The sequence below is a fragment of the Myotis brandtii genome, unplaced genomic scaffold (genome assembly GCF_000412655.1).
Source record: "Myotis brandtii unplaced genomic scaffold, ASM41265v1 scaffold326, whole genome shotgun sequence".
In the NCBI taxonomy this organism is placed as follows: Eukaryota; Metazoa; Chordata; class Mammalia; order Chiroptera; family Vespertilionidae; genus Myotis; species Myotis brandtii.
The window spans coordinates 371,416-393,449 of NW_005362534.1; the positions used below are offsets into that span (position 1 = coordinate 371,416).

Sequence of the window (22,034 nt, forward strand, 5' to 3'; positions counted from 1 at the left end):
GGGAGGGGAGGGAAGGGGTTGGAGGGTGGGATGGGAAATGGGCTGGGCCAGAGTGGTAAGCCAGTATTTTCAGCTTTATGAAGGTGTGTGCAATATCGTATGTGAGGAGCCATCTGGCTCCTCACGGCCACAAATGCTAGTCAGGGATCTTAGAGCCACAGGAGTTCCTTAGGGATTGCCAGTCTCCATGGGTCTTGTGTGAGCATGGATAGGGTATGCCATTGAGGAAGAAGACATTCTTGCCAGTTTCTCCCCTACATTTCAGCTGTAGTGCAATCCCTGTTAAACTTGGGAAAGCCAGGATGTGTTCTGGCACTGCAAGGAAAAGAAAAATCCGTGTTGACTGATGCCCTTACCACAGATTTTTTTCTGCCTAGACTAAATGTGGGGTTTATTGTAATCCAGGAGTATCCCTTTGAAGGGTTAGCAGATGAACTAATTGTATGTCTTAAATTGTTTTCTAAACTTCCATATTTGATAGGATTTGTAACATTTATTTATAATTAATTAATATTGTACTGTTATAATCATACCTTTTATGTTACATGTAAAGTTATTTTGAGCTGTTTGGAACATTGTGAAGCAGTGGGACAGCTACAGTAGTTTCTATAAAAACTAAACAGTAACATTTATATATTGCATCAGGAGTACTTTATTCTATATATAAATATATATATGATAAATATGTGTCTGTTTTATAAATATAATCATTTAAAGAAAGTATCATTATGACACTCTGCCATATTTTTATACATTTGTAATATGAAGTGAGTATTATACTTCTTATCAAGGGAGTTGAATTGTGGCTATATGTGACTGTAACAGTAGGAACCTTGCTCAACTTTTAGGCCCCAGCAGTAGCTTCTAGACATGCTCCTTGGTAGCAGACGAGACGCAGCATCTCCTTGCAAACCCACAGGGGAAGAAAGTGGGCTAGGCCAGTGAGAACTCCGGCAGGCCTTGTCTCTGTCCTCACACAGTTGGCTCCTCTTCATGTCCAGGGACATTCCTTGCACCTGAGGGAGAATAGATCCAGGCTTACTCATGGTTCTTTGTAGAGAGAATGGGCTCTTCTACTTAGCATTAGTGTAGAGCATTGACCAAAGATTTGCCAGTGAACATTCCTAGTTGCAAGGTTGTACGAGGCCCCTGTCTGCCGACCTGGCATACCAGCTCTATGCTCCCAAATCCTGTGCACTGTACCAGAGACTCGGTGGGGGGTGGGGGGAGGTATATGTGTGGCATTTCTATTTCTAAATACTTATTTTGTTACTGCTCTTTACAAGATATTTAGGAGATATTTAAAAGGCTTCTGAAGCCATTCTAGATGTAGAGGAAATTGCTATACCCACTTTTTCTTCCTGGGACCGTCCATATATAACAAGGTTAGCGCTCGCGCGCGCGCACACACCCACACACACACACACACACACACACACACCACACACGGTCAGAACAGGAATTATCTTTCTCTCATTTGATCTCCTCCAACTCCCAAGTTGCTCCCAAGTTTCATCAAGGCCTTTGGCCAACAAAGGTCATAGCCCCATGTCTCTGGGCCATCCTTGACAGAAATCACTCAACACCATCATCCATCAAGAGCATTAGATTTTTAGAAGTAGTCTCCTAGCAATAATATTTTTAAAGGTCCCCTCCTACCCCTCAAGGAGGTAATGTCTCGGTAGTTAGTACTTGTCCCAGGATTCTGAGAGTGTCAGCCTCTGAATCAAGTCAGCTGTAACTGAAATGTGCTATTACTGTTCCCCCGCCCCCACGATTTTGAGAATTATAGTTCTGATGATTATGAAGATTATAAAGAAAATGTCTTAGTTTCTTTGAAGCTTAAATTGTGTGCATATTGCATTTTATATAACTACTATAATGATGTGTATTGATTATATATAGAGGTCATTTTAAGGTGCTTTTTATTTAATTTAATAAGTGTAATAGGCACTAAAATGCAACTCAACTGGGTACTATCATTGAAACAATTTGATTCAAACTAATAGTTTGCATGCTCTTTGGTTCCTTTTATATCTTGTTTCTTTCACCAGTTCAATACTGTTCAAGTAGCTCTGAATTCTGGCTTTTCCCAGGCAGCTGCTCAGTTATATAAGTGATGTGGACCCTTAGCAGTTTTGCCTGGATACTAATGACTCTAAAAGGGTGTGAAACTCTTCTTTTTCATACTAGATCTGTACCTTGTATTCCCCCTTGCAAACCAGAAACTACATTTTTTCCTCTGGAAAGACTTCTCACTGTGCTGTGTGCTTAGGACTGCGCAGTCAACATTGCCATGTGCGGCATTGGAGGCTCGTTGTCACCTAGCGGCTGGTTTCCCATGTTTTCATCCTTGCTAACACTGGGATCTCAGATGTTTGCAGATCATTTCTATTCCTGATGGTTCTTCAAAGAAGGGCTAGAATTATTGCCTTCTACCTAGAGCAAAAGTAAACCTAAATGATGAAGAGTCAATACATACTTTTCGTACATTCCCAGATTTGAGCCAGATAATATCTACAGTGTTTTCAACTCGTGTTTTTGAGGTAGCTCTTTTATCCTCTTCTCAGCTTTTGTCCATTTTGACTTTTCATTGACCTCAGTGAGTTGTAAAGTGAACTACAATCTGCATTTCTAGCATGTATAATGCTTTTCCTACTCGCACAGGGGAATAGTCATTTCCTCTCCAATCTAATGGGCCCTCTCTTAACTTTTAACTGTTATTTTCCTGTGTTGATGAATTATGGACCTCACAGAGATTGCCATCCGTGATAAGGACTTGATTTAAAGTCATAAAAGCTGGCATTTTTCTTTAGGAAGGGAAATTTTTATGGCATCTGTGCTCTGTTATCTGCCCTAACTTCCTAAAGAATAAAAAGATTGAATGAAGGCTTATCAATTACTTTGTTTTATGGAAGTATCACTTATCTCCTTTTGAAAAGAAACTCTGCTTTGCTGGTTTTCTACTTTTGCTTTACCACCATCCTCGTTTTTCTTCTCAGAAGTTCTAAATGAACTTTTACTGAACCTTGTTTGGTCTCAATCTGAGGTTTAGCCTCTCTCCAGAGCCCTGAACCAAAAGTAGTCCGCACTAAGGGGCTCAAGAGAGCTTTACAGCAGGGGTTCTCAATCAGGGCCGATTTTGCCTTCTGGCAGCAATTGGCTCATATGTGGTTATGATAACTGGTGTGGTGGGGTGCTACTGGCATGTAGTTAGTAGAGGCCAGGGATGCTGCTACACGTCCTACATGCACAGGACAGCCCCCCACAACAAAGTGATCCAGCCCTAAATGTTAGTAGTGCTGAGGTTGAGAATCCTACTCTACCATATTCAAACCCCTGGAATCTTATTGTTTGTTCCCATTGTCTTGGGCCTGCTAAAAGGTGTATCCTTTGGGAGGAGACCACAGTTACTTTATAGGTATTTGAGAACTTAAATTCTAGGTCAGCGTCCTTAGAAATTTTTTTACAGAGCCATGATGCTTATGTTAGAAGTAAGCAGCAGCCTGGCAGATAGATTGGCACGTTTTTTACCAAGTGCTCAAAGGTATCCATGGCTTTTAGCTGTGTCTCCCCCCAAAAAATGTCTTTGTTTTTCATTTAGGTCATTTAATAGCTCTTTACAAATATTGGCATATGACAGACCAATTAGAAGCAAAAATTTCTGTATTGGTGGTTGTGATATGGCTGTTATAGGAGTATTTGTGCTGTACGCTTTGGTCAAATCTGTTTTCAAACCAGCTTTACAACTCACCATATGCAGTTGTACTTTCATTCTAAGCTCAGAGCTACGCTGGTTAGTTTCTAGTCACTTCATGTATTATAAAGTTTGTTGTGGTTGTAGAGTTAGCCAGTTTAGCATGTTCCTAATTGAAAATTAGTGGACTTCTCTAGGAAATGCTATCCCATTTTCCAGTCCCAGCTCCTCTTAGTTAACATCATAGTATCCTCACTTCTTAAACTAGTTTTTAGAGTAAATAAGGAAAAAAGCCATTTATTTTCTTCTAGCTGTGTATTGAGAATGACTCGTAAGTGTACAGCTTTTTTTAAAGGCCAGAGGATTACTTTTCAAGTGCGTGGAAGGCGCTGTTTATTTCTATTCACCTAGGTCCTGGTGGTGACCCAACTTTCAGCAAGGGCAGTCGCTCATTGGGACTTATTCCTAGAGCTCAGCTGGGACTCAGAAATCTGCATATTCTCTCCTGATCAGAACATTGTTTCTGGAGAGCACTGCTTTTATATCTAGAAGTTCGTTACTTCCTGCATTATAGTGGGATATTGAGCTCCATGTGAGCACTAAGATCCACAGACTCATGCTTTTATGAACTGGGAATGTGGTATGATACACTGAACCAAGTCAGAAAATACTGAATTATTTCCTTACCTCCTTCAGTTCATCACAAATAAAGTGTGTAGGCAGAGAAAACTTATCTACAGTTAAAAACAAATGGTTTCTTTAAAGGGGGCAGCAGAAAACACGATGTCCTGTCGCTAATCCCCAGGGCCAGAATCTCACAAGGAAGTTCTCTCAGAGACTTAAAGGGCCAACTTACAAAACAAAAACTTGTAAGTGGTTCTGATTTTTTTCTTTGTGTCTTGACCAGCTGAGATATAGGATATCTTGAGGTCTGATTCAGCTGGATAAAAAAAATCTGTCTTAGAAACCATAAGTAAATACAAGAAAATGAAGCTGTGACAGGACGAGTCCCTCGTCTGTATACACACATGTGGTGAAGGTAAGGTGGCTAGGAAACTGGGCCTGCTGCCCTAATCTACCCTATTTCTTCTTTTTTAACTGAATGTACTATAAAAGATCATAGACTTTTGTGCCAAGTCAGTTACTACGTGAATATTCATTTCCCATAGTGCTTTGTTAATTCATCAGCATTAGGCCTGGTCCTGACTATATCTTTTTTCACTCCAGGCACTGACCCACCTTTCTGTGTATTTTCCTATAGGCTATTAAATATGATCACGACCTGCCTTGTATTTTCATTCATTAACTGTTTACTCCCTAATTTGAGGGAGGCTTGTCTTTTTGTTTTGCCAGAAAAAAAATTGTAATAGTTGCACGTTGGATTTCTAGGGCCAGAGAGCTGTGTCAGTGAAACCAGTTTCACTTCTAAGACCCTTCATTACCGACAAGGTTAAGCTCTCTGAACCCCATTTGATCCTTGGGTCATATTTTGATCCTCCTTTGGAATCTGAAAAAAATCGGTCTCTGTGTTGTATGCAGAATAGAAGTTGCCTTGTTTGTTACTCTTCCAGCGCAGAGTATCAGGGAGAAAGAGGCCTTATCTGTTCCTCCATCCCCTCCATTTTGACAGACTGCTAAGAATTCCTCAGGACTTCCTTTGGTTTGGGATTGTACTTTCCCAAAAGCCTGATGTGCTTCATTTCAGGCATAGACAAGTTTGTCCTAGTGTTCTGCTTCAGGGTTAATCAGACGAAACCCAGGAATAGAAAAGGTAGATGCCTTGACTTTTGTCCCTGTTGGGGGATTAAAGTATTTATTGCCAGAGTTGTCAAAAGCTTCAGTTGCAAAGCATTCAGAGGTTCAAGGAAAAAAAAAAGATACTTTTCCTTCTGGAGAACTTTGAAGTTCTCCATGATGGCTTAGGTTTTCCATAGTGGAAAGCAACGTTTGTACAAAACCCATTTTCACTAGAGATATACGATTGGTTATATATAGTCCTCTCAGTCTATTTCCCTCTCCTTGTTTCCTCTTTGGGCACTGATGGAGTCAGGCTGGAGGGGTAATGCTGTGAATGCAGGAAGTTAATTCTCACTGTAAACTTGGATTGATTAACAGAAACAATTAAACCAAACAAAATAGTGGCCCCTACTTCCTATCTTCAGGAATTGCTTTTGTGACATTTTAAATTCAGGTAGTTATTCTGTATATACTTAGAAGACTATTCCGAGCTTCTTCAATCTCTAGGAGGTTTGAAGGTGGTATCTGGGAAGACACAGGGCAGGGTAACTTTGAGAACCCTGCTCATGCATGAAAACAAAAATAGGTATAAGTCAGACTGATGTAACATCCAAATTTGTGGTAGTTGAAGAATCAGTGGAAATTCTTAATTGCACAGACTTTATAAATCCATAATGCAAAGTGTAATTCCATACTTTTTACTGTGGCAAGGGTGTGCTGTAGTGTTAACCTTTTTAATTTTTGAATCCAAACTGAATTTAAAGTGTTGAATATTTAAATTCCTCACAAGCTAATTATGAACCATTTGTAAAATGTTTATATAACTCTTTGTATCATGTGTTCCTACATCTTACCAAGTTTTTTCTGGCATGTATTCCATTCTAAACTTCTGTAAAATTTCTATTGTTGTTGTAAATATTATACAAATATCTATTCCGTGGTAACCTAAATTATCAGCATGAAATGGTTAATTTTTACTGAGCACAATGTATTTTTGAATGGATCTTCCCAAATGTCTTTAATAAAATGCAGATTTTGCACTGACTGAAATGATTGCCAGGCCATCCCAGTCTTGAAAACTGTTGTCCCTTGAGTTTGAAAAGCAAGCTCTTCAATTAGTTCCTTCTTTGTAAAGAACTTGTTGGAATTCAAATGAGAGAAAATGGGCCTTTGAAGTTGGAATCAGTTTAAGGGACCGAAATTAATGTAAAGCAGGGCAAATCCTGTTATTTAATGATGTTGATAATTTTTTTTGTATTTATAAAGCTTTTTTCCCCTTCTGGCATTTTGAAAACTGGTTTCTTTTACACTTGAGTATTGTCTCCTTTGCATGTTCCTAGTCGTTCACTTGGTGGGTCTTGGAGGATGGGAAGAGATGCCAGCCTCCTGCTCAGTGCCATGGAGAAAGCAAAGATGGAGAACTTAATAAGGGTTTCTTTGTGTTTTAGAGCAGGGGGTTGGCAAACTTTTTCTATAAAGGCCCAAATAGTAAATATTTGAGACTCTGTGAGCCATAGGGTTTCTACTACTCAATTCTGCTATTGCAGTGCAAAAAGCATTTGAAAATGATGGGTGTGTCTGTGTTCCAGTAAAATTATTTACAAAAACAGGCCAGGCGCCAAATTTACTAACCTGTAACCTGTTCTTGGCCTGCACTTTTGTCTCTGAGGATAAGAAGACCTAATGAGTAAATGCTCAATCAGGGAGGAAAGAACTTAAATTTTGAAATAACACATCTAACTATTCTCCAACTTTCTTTATCTTCCTAAACAAAGGACATTCTTATAAGCATTGTCATCGACTTCTTTGCTCTAGATTTCTCCTTAAGTCATGGAAACCAGTGATTCAGTTATACTTTTTATCAAGACATAAAGAGTATCTGGGGCTTGTAATTTTTTTTTTAATTTTCATATTACTATGACTGGGCACAATGCCAAGTGTTTTGCTTTTATTAATTACATTTACTTTTCACAGCAACACAATGAAATGGGTTGTATCCCCATTTTGTAGATGATGAAACTGAGGCCTGTGGGCTTTACATTAACTTGCCCAAGGTCAGCCAGCTAGGATTTAGAGCTTAGTATGTTCACTGTAAAGCCCGTCCTTCATCACTACTAAATAGTGTGGTTGCTGTGTCTCCATGTATAGAAACTGACATTGGTGATTCGTGTACCACCTTTCCTCCCATCTCCCAGCAGGTGGTAATTGATTTGATTTGAGAATATAACATTTCTTTGAAATACATCACTAGAGGTCCAGAGACTGGTTAAGTGGTTAAAAGCACAGGATCTGGAGTCTGCTTGCCTGAGTGCAATCCTATATCTTGTACGGCTTTAAGTAAATTACTTAATTTTTCTATGCCTCAGTTACCTTATCTTTAATTGGAAATAATAAGAATGATACCTACCTCATAGGGTTGTTTTGAAGATTTGATGAGATGATACTTTGCAAAGCACTTGGTAGATTCTCAATAAATGTTAGGTATTACAACATTGTTGCTAGTATTTGTGCCCTAGTTAGCAGCCCTATGAAGTTGAAAAGGAATGTCACAGAATTTTGATTGCCAGCTATGGAGAGCTCATTAAGCACTTCAGATGCATTTATCCTATTTGATCTTCACATCAGCCCTGTAACACTGTCCAGGTTAAGAACCATTGTGACTTGAAGTTACTTATAGTTTGGAGCTACTCTTGGATCCTGGGGGAAACAACAGCCCTTACAGCTGTACATTTGTCAGCAGGCCTCAGCAATTGCAGGTAGTCAAAAAGGTGGGCTTCTGGCAGTGTCTGTTCAAAGGCTCACTTTAGGTGTGCAATCTTCCAGGTTCTGAGACTAGATTCATAGTGCCATTTTTATTTTGAAATACCTTTGCTATGTCCAAGTGACCTCCTCCCTCACTGAATACCCAAATCAGTTCAGACCTTTTTCTTTATCTTGGCAAAAGTAACTGCCACTTTTTATGTTCATAGCATTTAATTTAGCTGTTTTTAAATCTGCAATATGTTTTGTATATTTTACCACAATTTAAAAAAAATCAACAAGTGTAGACTACACTAGCATTTCTGAAAAGAAAAGTAAACATGTTAACATAAGGTAATAGAATGAGTTTTTGCTACACTATATATTTTTTAATTGAAAGTTTCCCCCACAAAAGAAATAATGCTGCAAACATAGTACATGTGTTTAGTAGCAAAATTCTGCTAGGCTTCAGATGTCCCTCAATAAAAGTTTTATTTTTATACATTCTGGCATGAATTCAATGAAGTAAAAAATCATATGCTGTTGTAAACAAATTACCTGCAGATAAACATTTTACGGATTTCAGTATCTCATTGTTTATTAAATTCTGAAGTATTGAACAATTTCCCTTGTGAAATCTCAGCTGACTTCTTTGTAGAAAACAAGTTGATCCTAAAATTGATATGGAAAGTCAAGGGACTTAGAATAATCAAAACAATCTTGAAGAAGAACAAAGTTGGAGGACTCACATGGTCTAATTTCAAAACTTACTACAAGGGCTACAATAATCAAAACAGTGTGGTGCTGGCATAAGGATGCAAACAATGAAGTTGGACCTCTATTTCATACCATATATACAAATTAATTCAAAATGGATCAAAGATCTAAATTTAAGAGGTAAAACTATAAAACTCCTGGAAGGAATCATAGTAAATCTTTATGATATGGATTTGGCAATAGTTTTCCAGATAAAACTCCAAAGCACAAGCAACTAAAGAGAAAAATAAATTGGATTTCATCAAAATTTTAAAATGTGTGTTTCAAAGGACTCCATTAAGAAAATAAAAAGCCAATCCACAGAATATGAGAAAACATTTTCAGATCATATGTCTAATAAGGGAATTGTATCCAAAATAAATTTTAAAACTCTTACAATTCAAAAAGATAGCTGAATTTAAAATGGACAAAGAATCTTAATTGACATGTTTCCAATGAAGTGTACAAAAGGCCAGTAAACACATGAAAAGATGCTTAGCATCATAAGTCATGGGGAAATGCAAATCAAAACCACAATGAGATACTACTTCATACTCCCCAGGGTGGCTATAATCCAAAAGACAGATAATAACAAGTGTAGAGAAATTAGAACCCTAATAGACTGCTGGTGTGAGTGTAAAATGGTATAACCACTTTGGAAAATTGTCTGATGGTTACTCAGAAGTTTAAACAGGGTTATCATATGACCCAGCAGTTCCCCTGCTAGGTATATATACCCAAGATAAATGAAAACATGACTACACAAAAACTTGTACACAATTGTAGCAACATTATTTGTAAATAGCCAAAAAACGTGGAAATAATCCAAATGTCCATCAACGAATGAATAGATAATATAATGTGGTCTACCTCTATAGTGGAATGATATTCTGCCATAAAAAGGAATGAAATATGATATATGCTACAACATGAACGAACCTTGAAAACACCACTAAGCGAAAGAATCCAGACAGAAAAGACCACATATTGTGTAAGATTCAATTTCTAAGAAATGTCCAGAATTGGCTGTAGAGACAGAAATAGATCAGTGGTTGCCTATGACTGGAGTGGGCAAGTGGGTTAGTGGGGTGATAGCTAATGGGTGTGGGGTTTTTTTTGGGGGGGTGATGATTTTTTTAATTGATTGTGATCATGATTCTCAACTCTATACTAAAAGTCACTGAATTGTACACTTTAAATGGGTGAAATTTGTATGGTGTGTGAACTTTATCTCAATAAAGATATTACCAAACAAAAATATTCAACATGAACAATTATTTGGAGAACCTTTATTCCTGCCTCACACCATTTCATTCTTTTTTCATCTTGACTCGACTTACCTCCTGGGTCCAGAGTGCCAGTTGTAAAGGGCCTGAACTTAGACTTTTCTCTGACAGTGCATGTCATGATAAAAGTTCATTCAACTTTCCCAGTTAGGATATCCAATCAGGTGTTCTGTTCAAAATGCATTTATTTGTGTGTTCTAAGACCAGAGAAGGATTTTTCCCCACCGTAAATTGATTTGAGAGCAGATAGAGCAGGGAAGAGTGTTTTTCCAGGTTCAAATATACAGCATGAGGAGAAGAAAGAGGCTGTGTTAAATATGAAACTCCTCTAAGCCCAATGACACCAGGGAAGAGATTGGGGATTTTAAGAGGCTGCTCACTCACAGAGAAGGTGAATGTGATGTCTAGGATCATGTTAGTGTGAGTCCAGTCACTCAGCATGGTATTTGAAAACAGTAACTTGGAGAAATGAGCTGCTAGCAAAGGGTGTACTGCATCAGGGCCAGGATAGTCAGGTTCCCCAGTCTTTTTGAAGGGCCCCATTCTCTGATTCCACCCCCTCTCATCTCCTCCTTTCAAATCCTCTCCTGCCCACCTGCCATGTCATTAGCCTTTCCCAGGGAAGAACCCAAAAACTCAGACTGAGCTATAAATGACAAGGGAGTCTCAGACTGTCTTTCCCCAAACTCCCTGCTTAAGGAGCTTCTCCAGAAGAAGGCCACGCCCATTCCTTCCCAAGGAGGTTGCAGTCAGGAACAGGCAGGTTTGTGTGTTGCAAGGCAAGGTGTCAGAAGTTGGAAGGTGGGCTCACCAGGGGTGTAGTCACATCTCCCTTCTTAGGACATAGGTTCTGATTGCTTCCTACAAAGGTAATGGGCTCAGCTAATGGGCCTCTTCCACGTAGCCAATGATAGCTCCTGGGCCAACTGTTTTCAAAGTGTTAAGCTTGTTGAAAACAGTAGCCCTAGATAAAGGGAAATTCTGGTATGTTCTGGTCATTTGGCGTTCCTATATACAGTGGGGCCTTGACTTATGAGTTTAATTCGTTCCGAGACCGAGCTCGTTAAGGAGCTCATTAACTCAAATTACTCTATCAACTCAATGCAAAAAATCGGCCGAGAGACAGCTGGTATCTCAAAAAACTCGTTAATTGGGACACTCGTAAGTCAAGGCCCCACTGTATAATGAAACTGCTACTTACATGTGCAGCCTGAATGGGCTGTATGTAATGGGAGCTCTGGAACCCCCCAATCCCGGTGAACATGGGGGTAAAAGCTCAGCAGCTGACGCCCTTCTGCCTGGGGCCTTTGGTCGTGTATGGCTCTCAGGAAACTGGGGCACAGGCTCACACCCACTGGACTCATCTCACCGCCCAGTCACCCTGAAATCTTTCACTCTGTGTCCCCGGTGCTCTACAGTCCTCAATGGTCATGATTTAATCAAAACTTAAGAGAAAGCTCACACTTGCTCCTCCTTTGCATTCAAAGCCAGGCTTTATGAAACATTATGTTCCTGTTTTGAATAAAGCAAAAGAAATTTCAAATGATCAGGGCTGCTTTGTGTTCCCTTGGGACTCCACCTTTCACAGTGTTGCTGTGACAAAACAAAACAAAAAAATAGCAGCCAATTACCCCTGCTACTTAAGCTCTTGTATGAAAATTGTTTCTAGAGACATTTTCTTTGTTCTTATTTTCTTTGGCCCTGAGTGGGGAATGTTTATTTTTCTTTCCTTTTTTTTTTCTCACTTAAATTGGAAACTATATCTTAAAAAGTGGAAAGAAAGAAACATTCTCTACCCAGCTCTGCATTGAAAAGAACTTGTAAAATGCCACCTCGCTTGTCACAGGGGTGTGTCAGGGTCTCCGTGGGCCACTCTGCACGCCTCACCCCTGCAAGCGCCCAGCTCGCAGGTGTCAGGCACACTTGCTGGCGCATTCCAGCAGCTCCATCCTGATGGCAATTCGGACGTGCCAGCCCAGCGGGATCAGCCGGATGAAGCGGGAAATGATGGGCGGCCGCAGCAGGTTCTGGACTGTGGAAGTCCTGTCCGAGTTTCCATAGAAGACCTAAAGAAAGGGGTGAAATCCTGTCTCCATCACAGCCAGGGAGGGAAAAGGAAGACTGATTCCTGTCTGGAGCTGGCCCCAATATGTAACTGGAAAGTCTCAGAAAGTGCTTAAAGTACAGAGAATTTGCAGATGCCCCACAAAATCTGATCTTGACTGGTTGTTAGCACCTATACGCTCCAGACCTCTCTGAGTCTGGAGACATCTAGAACTACACTGTCCAGTATGGTAGCCAGTAGCTACATGTGGCTCTTTAAATTTAAAGGACTTCAAATTAGATAGCAATTCACTTCGTCGATCATAGCACCCAGGCGCAGCTCAAGTGCTCAATAGCTGATATGGTTAGTGGAGGTCATATTGGACAGTGCAGATATTAACATTTCCATCATCTCACAGAGTTCGTTTGGATGGCGCTTATTTTAAAAATTGCCTCTTGATTTTGCATTTTAATTCTTTGCATTTTGACAAGAATTTTGAAAAGGCCCACATCACACAAGAGGAATGTTCCCATGTTCCAAAGGTATCCAAAGTGGGACTCAAGTAAAAGCTTGTGAGCTGGCTCTGCAGTCGTGAGTCATGAGCTAAAGCTTAATGGTGTGTCTCTACATCGATACAAATAGCAAGGACTTTCTACACTTGGGAATGTTTTTTAAAAGAAAAAAACGAACTAGAAGGAAGATTTGCAAGGAGGAGGGCAGTGCCCAGAGAATAGAGATAAAGGGTTTGTTTTGTGGTTTTCAGGATATAATATGGCATGATGCGGTGGGTGAAGCATAAAAGGTGCAGTGGATGTTTGGCTGTATTTCCAAAGAAATTATTCTTTTCAATCTTTCCAGAGTCATAGTGTTCTGCCCGATGTCACCAGAACATTTCATTCCCTTCTGGTATTATCTTCAGAAAAAAATTGACCTCATCCATCCACAAAACAAGAAGGACCTCATATGCATTATCTTACCCTTCTTCCCAATAATAATGCCCCACATCCCCTTATCTACCCTATTTGCCCTTGAACCTATTCAAGGCAGCAGCCAGGTGCAGAGGGAGGATGGAACAGGCTCTTCCAGATTGCACAAGTACCCAACGGGCACTTTGCAAAGAACCTCAAGGCCTTCAGAAGCACAGTGCTTGAAAAGAATTCCCAAATCTTTTTGAAAAGCCAATAAGAACAAAATTGGAACAAAATGTCCAAGTATCAAGCTGGTTTTACCTATTGTGTTCAAACTCCTTAAAATCTCAACCCATGAATGTTCTTGCTATACAAATTGGCATCAGAGAGTACAAAGCCTTCTGATTTTCAGCTGCACATGTCTATTTAATGTGGTTAAATGTCCAAATTAACTGGGAGAAGTCCTCACAGGCAAAAGGGCAGTTAGTATTTCCAAATAGCTAGTAAATTTTTAGTTTCTCATAAATATACATTATAGATAGATAAATAGATAGATAGATATAGGTAGAGATAGATAGGTAGATAGATAGACTTGTGTTCAGTCTATGATGAACAAGAGTTGGGTCTTGGTGCTCAGTGGTTAGTGGCATATAAAAGTTTAAGGGCCTCTTCGTCTGCATAGCTGGAGTCGTTTTAAACATTACTGTAGTTTAGTGGCTAACTTGCTGGGTTGTCCAGAGCTTCCCAGCTGTAGGTCTCAATCAGTAGTAAGGAGGAGCCATATCTACATCAATGGAACAGGACCTACCTGCATCAATAATGGATCATGTCAGACCTATGCAGCAAAGTGTTCAACAATCCAATGAGTTTGGAATAGCCCAGATAGTTGGCTTTGATTATTCAAGCAACTATATGATGGTATGAGAATTCAAAGATTTCTTCTGCATGCAAGAGTGACACTAATTTGCAGACAATCTAGGCACCAGGGATATAACAAGAAAGACACCTGCCTTGGGGTCAGTGCTCTGACAGAGGGCGGCGATGGGAACACAGGAAGACAGCAAAGAAGAGAGTCCCAGAGAGTGTGCGCTAAGGTGATTTGGGGTAGGCCTGACTTACCCGGTTGTTTCCGGTCTGGTCCTTATAGTAAATCCAGTTCAGGCTCTCATCGGTCCTGTACTGCACACTGTATTTGGTCATCCACTCATCGATGTCACAGCGACCCTGGGTGAGGATCCCTGAAATCACCTTGACCTCCTTCAGATCTATCTGTAACCACTGGCTGCTGTCCTGGAACTTGGAGAGCCAGGCACACCTGCCAGGGACACACAGAATCAGCAGGAGCTTTCCCTGTGAGTGCCTCCAAAGAGCCTGGAAACATTGACTTTTGAGGAGATGTCAGCACCTGAAGAGCCCCCTCTCCTGCTAAGCTTGGGTTGAGCTACAATCTGTGAAGCACCCAGAGGCTTGTCTCCAAGACGTGCCCAGCCTCTGTGACATCCTCTTTCTCCTTGCACCTCTACCACCCAAGTAAAAATTGTCAGATTCAACTAATTTGTCAAAGAAATGCCTTCAAATGGAGCTGAAATTATCTTTGGGGCGTGGTTGAGCATGTCTTTCTTCAATGCATGGTTATTGCACCCATCAGCCCCCTTCCCTTTTCATTAGTCTCTCCTGATGTTTCTTTCACCATGAATCTTTTGTTTTTCTTTAATATCACTCATCACTCCCTTCATACATATCTGCATCTCCTTCGTGTGCTGTCATGCGTGGCTTTTAGGGAGTGTCTACGATGTGCAGAACAGTGAGATGAGTGGCTTTGGGAGGGCTTTTGACAGTTACAAGCTAACCAACCTTGAGGAACTGATTTGTTTTTTTAGCTTTATCCCTCATAAATTGTGGAAACCTATAGCTCCCCCACTTTTTATTGCGTATTAATTAGCTTCTCAGAACTCAGTCCTTGGTTGCTTTCTCTTCTAATTCCAGACTTGCTCCTCAGGTGGCTCTGACTTTCTACTTCCACCCCAAACCTTTTCTAAATTCCAAATCCTGAGAACCAATTGCTAGCTAGTCAACCTCTCCCGGATGCCAGAGCATCTCAAATGAAACAAGTCCAAAAGTGAGTTATGAATTATCCCCACCTGAACCCCTCCTTCAGTGCTATACATCTCTCTGAATGCAACCCCTGTCTTTCCAGGTCTTCATGCCAGCAACCTGAGAGCCATCCTTGACCCCTTCCTTTCTGTCACCTCAAACAGCCAATCCATCTATCGGCTCCATCTCCAAGTGTTTGTCAGTCATTTACTTCTCTCCATTTTTCTGCCACCACACTAGCCCTCAATTGTTGCCTGGACTGCCACCATAGCTTCATTAGTCTCCCTGGCTTACCCTTGTCCCCAAACTACACAGCTCTCCCTACAGGAGCCAGAAGATTTTTTTTATTTTCTTTTTTAAAATATATTTTTATTTCAGAGAGGAAGGGAGATGGAGAGGTAGAAACATCAATGATGAGAGAGAATCATTGATCGGCCACCTCCCACACGCCCCACACTGGAGATCAAGCCTGCAGCCCAGGCATGTGCCCTGACCGGGAATCGAACCATGACCTCCTGGTTCATAGTTTGATGCTCAACCATTGAGCAACACCGGCCAGGCAGAAGATTATTTTTCTTAACACAAATCTGATTGTGATACTCCCCAACTTCAAATTTCTCTTAGTCTGCTAATTGTCTCCCAATAGCCTCTTCCCCTCTCCCTTTGGTAATAGAACCCCTGAATTTTATCTGGGCAAATGGCCACCAAAGATCACATTTCTTAGTATTTCTTGAAGCTAGGTGGGGCCATCAGACTAAATTTTGGTCAATGGGATATGGGCAGAAGGGGCCAATAGGGTTGTCTGAATCCTTAAAGGAAAAGTGTGTGTGCTCTGCTCTCCTTTTCTCTCTATTGACTAGAATGTGGATGTGACAGTGGAAGCTAGAGGAGCTAGCTTCCAAGATGGGAAGCTTCATGTTAAAGATGACAAAACAACAAGGTAGAAAGAATCTGGACCCCTGATAGCACCCAGATGCCATAAGAACCTTAGACCGCCTAATGAAACTTTTAGATGAGCAGGAGACACACCTCTACACTAAGTCTCTGTACTTTGGGGTTCTTTGTTACAGCAGCACAAACCTGCATTCTAACTAATGCGCATTCAGGATCCTCCCATTATCCCTAAAGTGAGAACCACACTCTTTAGCATGATTTAAAAGGACCTACACGATCTGATTTCTGTCTGCCTCTCCAACTTTGCCTTGCCTGTGCTCTAACCTTGCTGGCCTTCTTTGCAGTCCCTATCCATGCCCTTAAGTGGTCTTTACTGATGGCCTTTACACCTGCTGTATCCTGTGCCCACCCCCTCACCTGGCCAACTATAAGTCACAGGTTAAATATATTTTCCTTAGAAAGCTCTTCCCTGGGGCTTCAAATGGACCAGGTGTTTCTCTTCTGTCTCCTCCACAGCACTCATCACACTTCCTAAGTGATCACTTGTGTGATTATGTGCTTATAATCCCTCTCCCCCTCTAAACTGTGTGCTTCTTAAAGGCCAGGACCTCATCCACCTTGTTCAGTGCTCTATCCACAGTCTGTGGCATTCAATCAATGTTTGTTGAATAACTAAATACATTTTGTTTCACTCATTTATTACAGAGACCTACTTTTTCAAATCACATAAAAAATCAGTTGAGCTGCCAGCCCTGCTTACCCAAAACCTTGACTGTTGAGCCGGGCCTTGTTGGCAGTCCACGACGAATACCAGCCCATGTACTGCTCCGGGTTGGAGCAGGTGATCTGGTCTGGTGTAACCTCTCCTGACTCGAAACCCAGGGGTTTATGATAGGGGCATTCTGGGAAAGGAAAAACAATGCCCATCAAAACATTCAGATTGCATTACAATACTCAACAAACAGACCGAAATGACAAATCAAACCATCCCATCTGAAGATGAAGTAAAGGAATTGCTATAGAGATTCAGGACATTCGTAAAAGCATGGCAGTGGTTGGGAGTAGTTTTGAGAAATACTTCACCTCCTTCACAAACATACAGACCTAAAAACCAAGAGGTTTGCAGCGAAATGTCATACTTAAATGCCATACTCTTTATTTTCCTCGTTAATACATCAGCCATCCTGTCTGATGACATCAGGGTCCCTAATTATCCTTGGGCAGCATATGATGGCAATTATAAGGAAAAAAACAATGGTGAGAGGCAGGAAGGCAATTATATATTGAGACTGAGTTCCCCCTTGTAAATTGCAGTTGTCTCACTAGTCTAATGGGGGAAAAAAGGTGAAATGTGCTTGAGTGAATTTCGAATAAAGAACAGTAGGAAGGAACTGCTTTTCTCAAATAAGAATAGCCAAAGCGCGTTCTTATATGTTAATTATCTGCTGCTTCTCATGTATTTTCCTCTCACATTTAGTGTTGGTTTACCTGGTCAGAGACTGCCAATTGCCATCCAAGTATCCATTATCCCCTTCTTTTTCACTAAAGAACCTTAATTTTGTTGGGGACAGCAATGTAGCCAGCTACAAAAATAATCTTTCTCAGCCTTTCTTGCAATTAGAAGTCATGTGATACAATTTCTGACCAGTGAGATATAAAAGGAAGTTTGCTAGGGATTTCTGGTAAGGTTTTGCTTGCCCCTTCTTTCTAACTGTTGCCTAGAAGCAAGACTTAATGGCTGGTGCAACAGTAGCCATCTTGCACCATGGGGTAAGGCCAAGAGAATGTCAGAGACCTCAGCCCTGTTATCCTTAAGCAAATCCCTACCCCTAGTCTTTTTACCCTGTCAGTCAAAACAAAGCTAATTCAATAACCCACTATTTAGGGGGCCTCTTATTTATAACCAAACCCAGTTTCTACCGAATTCCTATCTATATATATAAAAGGCTAAGCGACCGCCCGACCAGCCGGTAGGTATGACGCACACTGACCACCAGGGGGCAGACGCTCAATGCAAGAGCTGCCAAGCTGCAGTGACTTGACAGTGGCGGTTCTTGGGTGATGCACCCCAGAACCAGAGAGGAGGGAGCCCAATTCCTTGTAGGGCTGCGCGATTCCACCTTCGGCCGTAGGTTATGTTGTTGCTGGGGCGCTATCGGCCCCAAATCTGGATTACGGCACACTTGCGTTTGCATTCCACACCCTGTACAACAGCAACTTTGCAGAGTGCCCTCTCACACTCCGGGACCCCTCAGGGGATGTCTGAGAGCCGGTTTTGGCCTGATCCCCACAGGCCAGGCCAAGGGACCCCAATTGCTGGAGGGACCCCACTCACTCTGCACATGCCCTTTGAGCCCCGGTGCCACCCCAGGTGCGGCAGATGAGGGAGGGACTGCGGGAGGCTGGCTCCAGTGGGAGGTTGGCTCCAGGGCATGTCCAGCCCATCTTGCCCAGTCCTGCCCAGCAGGCCACCTTCTAATGAATTTCCTTTCAATGTGCACGAATCCGTGCACCAGGTCACTAGTAGGAAATAAATAAGCTTATGCAAATACATTCTCCTAGTTTTCTGATTGTGAGTGATAAACTTCAGTAAGGTAAATCAAATTATTTTTCCATGTGTAAGTTTGGGTTCATATTGAAGAGCTGAATATATTTCCTGGGGCATCATCATCTTACATAGTAAATGAGAGCTGAGTTCTTTCTAGAGAATAATTTTCAGAAGTCAGTGAAACTGAATGAAGCATGAAAAAGCTTGATTGCCATCCTGAGGCTCCAGAATATCTTCAGCCCTGCCTCCAGAGGCTGTAGACAAAAGAACAGCTTTAAGCCCCTGGGGGTGGGGGATGGGGGTAAGAGCCTTTCTACCCAATGCACCAAAAAAATAGGTCCAACTCCCACCAGTAGCTGCAGCTCAGTGGGGCTGGGGGTGAAGGTATAGCATTTGTAGTTGATCAAGTACCCAAGGCTTCAGGGGCCTATTAAAATGTCAATTCCTGGGAGAGGGAACAGGAACGCTTTATGGGCTACACGCTCATGCCTTGTGTGGCCAAATCATCAAGGGATCTTCTTAAGAATGCAGTTTCCAGGATTTCACTCCCGGAGTGGCCAATTTTTAACAAGCACACTATCAAAGTGCACTGTGGAAGCCTTAGCCTACCATAGAAGGCAGTTTGTTGGCTGGTGGATTCATGGGCCTAGTGCCCATGGCCTTGAGGGCTCCTCCACCTCCTCCACCCGCCTCTAACCAGGAAGACAAACTTGGGCCACCAGATAGAGGGACAAGGCTCCAGTGTTAGAAAGCTGGCTTTCAGTTGGGCCTTTGTGGTTACTTAAATTCTAACTGTGGATATCTCTAACTCCCCTGTATCCAGAAGAAACCTCCCTTTTCTTACTCCAGGGCCACCAACTTGGAGGGGGGGATCAGAGAGGAAGGAAAAGCCATCACCACCTCTCCAAGAACTTTATTCTTAGCATTTTTATCTTTCTCTGTTTCCCCTCATATCTTTTGCCATTTCTTCCCAATTACCCATCTAACAGTTAAGAGTGTGGGCTGTAGACATGCAGGGACCTGGCCAGAGGCAGTGGCCTTGGAGGCCTGTGAAGACTTGTCCAGACATGGATCTTGCCCACACTCTCCAGGGGGAGCAATGATTTCACCATTCCCATGGTTTCAGCAGGCATCTGGGAGCCAAAGCCTGACTCCCAGGCCCTATGAATATTTTCCAGGTGAATAGTTCCATCTGTGTGACCCAAAGATACTTCATATCCATATAGCCAAAACTGAGCCCTTCAACATGCAAGCCCCAAGCCTGCTGCTGTCCAGTGCTCCTGTCTCAGCCTTTGGTGCCTCCAACTACCCAGCTGCTAACCCAGAAACTGGGTGGTTTGGCCCAGGGCACAGAGCAGAGACTCTCTGATGGGTCTCAGCCTGTGATTCACCTGGGGAGTTGCAGAAGTGCTGGTGTTTGGGCCAGACCCCCAGAGAGTCTGATGTCATTGGTCTGGGGCAGGACCTGAGCATGGGGTAAAAGTGCAGGTCATTGTAATGGGCAGCCAAGGTCAAGATTGCCGGTTTAGAGCCAGTGCAACCTGGAATTGAATTCTACTCTTCCTCTGTGAGTTTAGGCAAGCTGCTAATGTCTCTGCTTCAGTTTCCTTGTCTATGAAAGGAACACAACAGTAGAACCAGCCTCCACAAAGTTGCTGTGGGATTATGTGAAATAATGTTTGTAAAGTGTAAAGCCCATAGTGCCTGGCCAAAAGCAGCAGTTCATATTGGTAGGATAGGATGAAATTGTGAGAATATAGTCATGTCTTCTTGAGTTTGGCGTGTTTGTTTTTCTGATGAAGAGTCTCTAAGGAAGAAATCTAACAGCCCCCTATTCCACACTGTCCTGCTCCCATCATCTCTAAGAAAGAGGCCAGCTTCATGTTTCTAAAGGTTTGGGCTCTCCTTGCCCCAGGATGGAATAAGCAATGTGCACATCTCTGTGTGTGTGTGTGTGTGTGTGTGTGTGTGTGTGTGTGTGTGTGTGTGACTTGAGAAAGAAGCCTGTTGGCAACATAGCATCTCCCAGGCTTATAGATTTGGAAGGTCTAGGCCTCAAAAGGAATCAGCTGATTTTCCCAGAGGAGGAGATGGCCAGGAGCTCTGGGCTTTGATTCTTGCTAAGTTAGGTCAGGTCGTGGGGGCTCATGGTAAGGGCCTGAGCTTAGCCTGGAAATGCTGCCTCTGATGAGGCTGGACCAGGGATGGGGCCTGGGAGCCCTGAGCTCTGGACAGCTTCAGGAAACTTGGAAAGGTCCCCAGGACTGAGTTTGGTTCAGAGGGGAAGCTGTTGACCTTGGAGTGGGGCTGTGGGCCTGGCAGAGAGCCTACTACGTAGCCTGGACCCAGGCAGCCCTTGCAAGCCCGTGGTATGGGTTCATGTAGTCCAAAGGGGAGAGAAAGGACCTTCTAGAATCCTTTCTTTAGATTCTTCGCAGGCCATGACAAGAGGGGACTCAAACTAGGATTATCTGAACTTGGTAAAATAGAAAATGTAACATTCCTTGTGCTCTTTGTGCTGTGGAGTGAACTGTAGTACAGTTTCTTTATTATTTTTCCTGACTCCTCCTTTGCCCTCCTCCTCCTCCTTCCATAGTCCTGGCTGAGCTGCCTTCAGGTCCTCCTGCAGGCCTGAAGGCCTTCCCTTGAGGCTGTTCCCTCTGCCTATGACATTCCTACCCCCTCTTTTCCCCCTTCACCTCTACTCATCCTTCAGATCTCTGCCCACCCTGAGCTAGGGAAAGGATTCTAGGTACTCCCAGGCACTCTACATCTGTCACTTGTCCCTCTTCCTGTGATTATTTAATCATCAGCAGCCCAGTTGGTCTTTCTCACCATTCTGTCCTCTGAGCCCTGCAGAATGCCTGCACATGTAGGCACTGCATAGATATTGATCAGATGGATGGATGAAGGATGGATGGATGAATAAACATCATCATCCCCCTCTTGGGTGGCCACTGGGAATAAGCAGAGAAAATTGCAGAAGCAGGAAGCAGTGAGCTCAGGGAGAAAGTAGAAATTAACTGACCCAGAAGTCCCAGAGGCCTATGTCTATACTAATTTTACTCTTAAGGAGAAACCCGAATCGTTTGTGGCACAAATGGCTCTTATGAGCACTGATGTGATACTTAGATGGATAAAGGCATATTCACATTGTGCTGCTAATCCAGACTATGAATATGTAGCATACTAGCTTTTCTTATTGAGTAGATAATTTCTCAATCTGTAGGCATTCAGGCCAGACATGCTTATAAAAGATGTTCACCTAAAGGGACACAAAGAGAGCTGAGGGACATTCTTGTCAAGAAAGATGTGAATATTATTATGCATG

At 42.2% G+C, this 22,034-nt stretch overlaps 2 protein-coding genes and 1 long non-coding RNA gene across 6 annotated transcripts in view; 1 reads left to right on the top strand and 2 right to left on the bottom strand.

Moving 5' to 3' along the window:
• CDKL5 (cyclin-dependent kinase-like 5) overlaps nt 1–22,034 on the top strand; it is a 188,021-nt gene that overhangs the window by 165,412 nt on the left and 575 nt on the right. The gene's annotated exons all lie outside the window — the stretch shown is intronic.
• The window catches only part of RS1 (retinoschisin 1), a 37,256-nt gene continuing 15,242 nt past the window's right edge, over nt 21–22,034 (bottom strand). The window contains exons 4-7 of one of the 4 annotated variants that reach the window (XM_014543447.1): nt 16,916–17,057; nt 14,287–14,482; nt 12,124–12,281; nt 940–1,016 (exon numbers count right to left, since the gene is read on the bottom strand). In XM_014543447.1, coding sequence (XP_014398933.1) covers nt 12,129–12,281; nt 14,287–14,482; nt 16,916–17,057 — 491 coding nt within the window. In that variant the 3' untranslated portion in view covers nt 940–1,016; nt 12,124–12,128. Of the gene's footprint in view, nt 1,017–11,686; nt 12,282–14,286; nt 14,483–16,915; nt 17,058–22,034 lie in introns of those variants that run through there. The other 3 variants (XM_014543446.1, XM_014543445.1, XM_005870936.2) reach the window with 3 other exon arrangements.
• On the bottom strand, nt 1,697–11,297 carry LOC106726869. Its single transcript, XR_001362998.1, has 2 exons — nt 7,842–11,297; nt 1,697–7,098 (listed from the first exon to the last, which is right to left on the bottom strand). It is a non-coding gene; the product is annotated as an uncharacterized LOC106726869 (long non-coding RNA).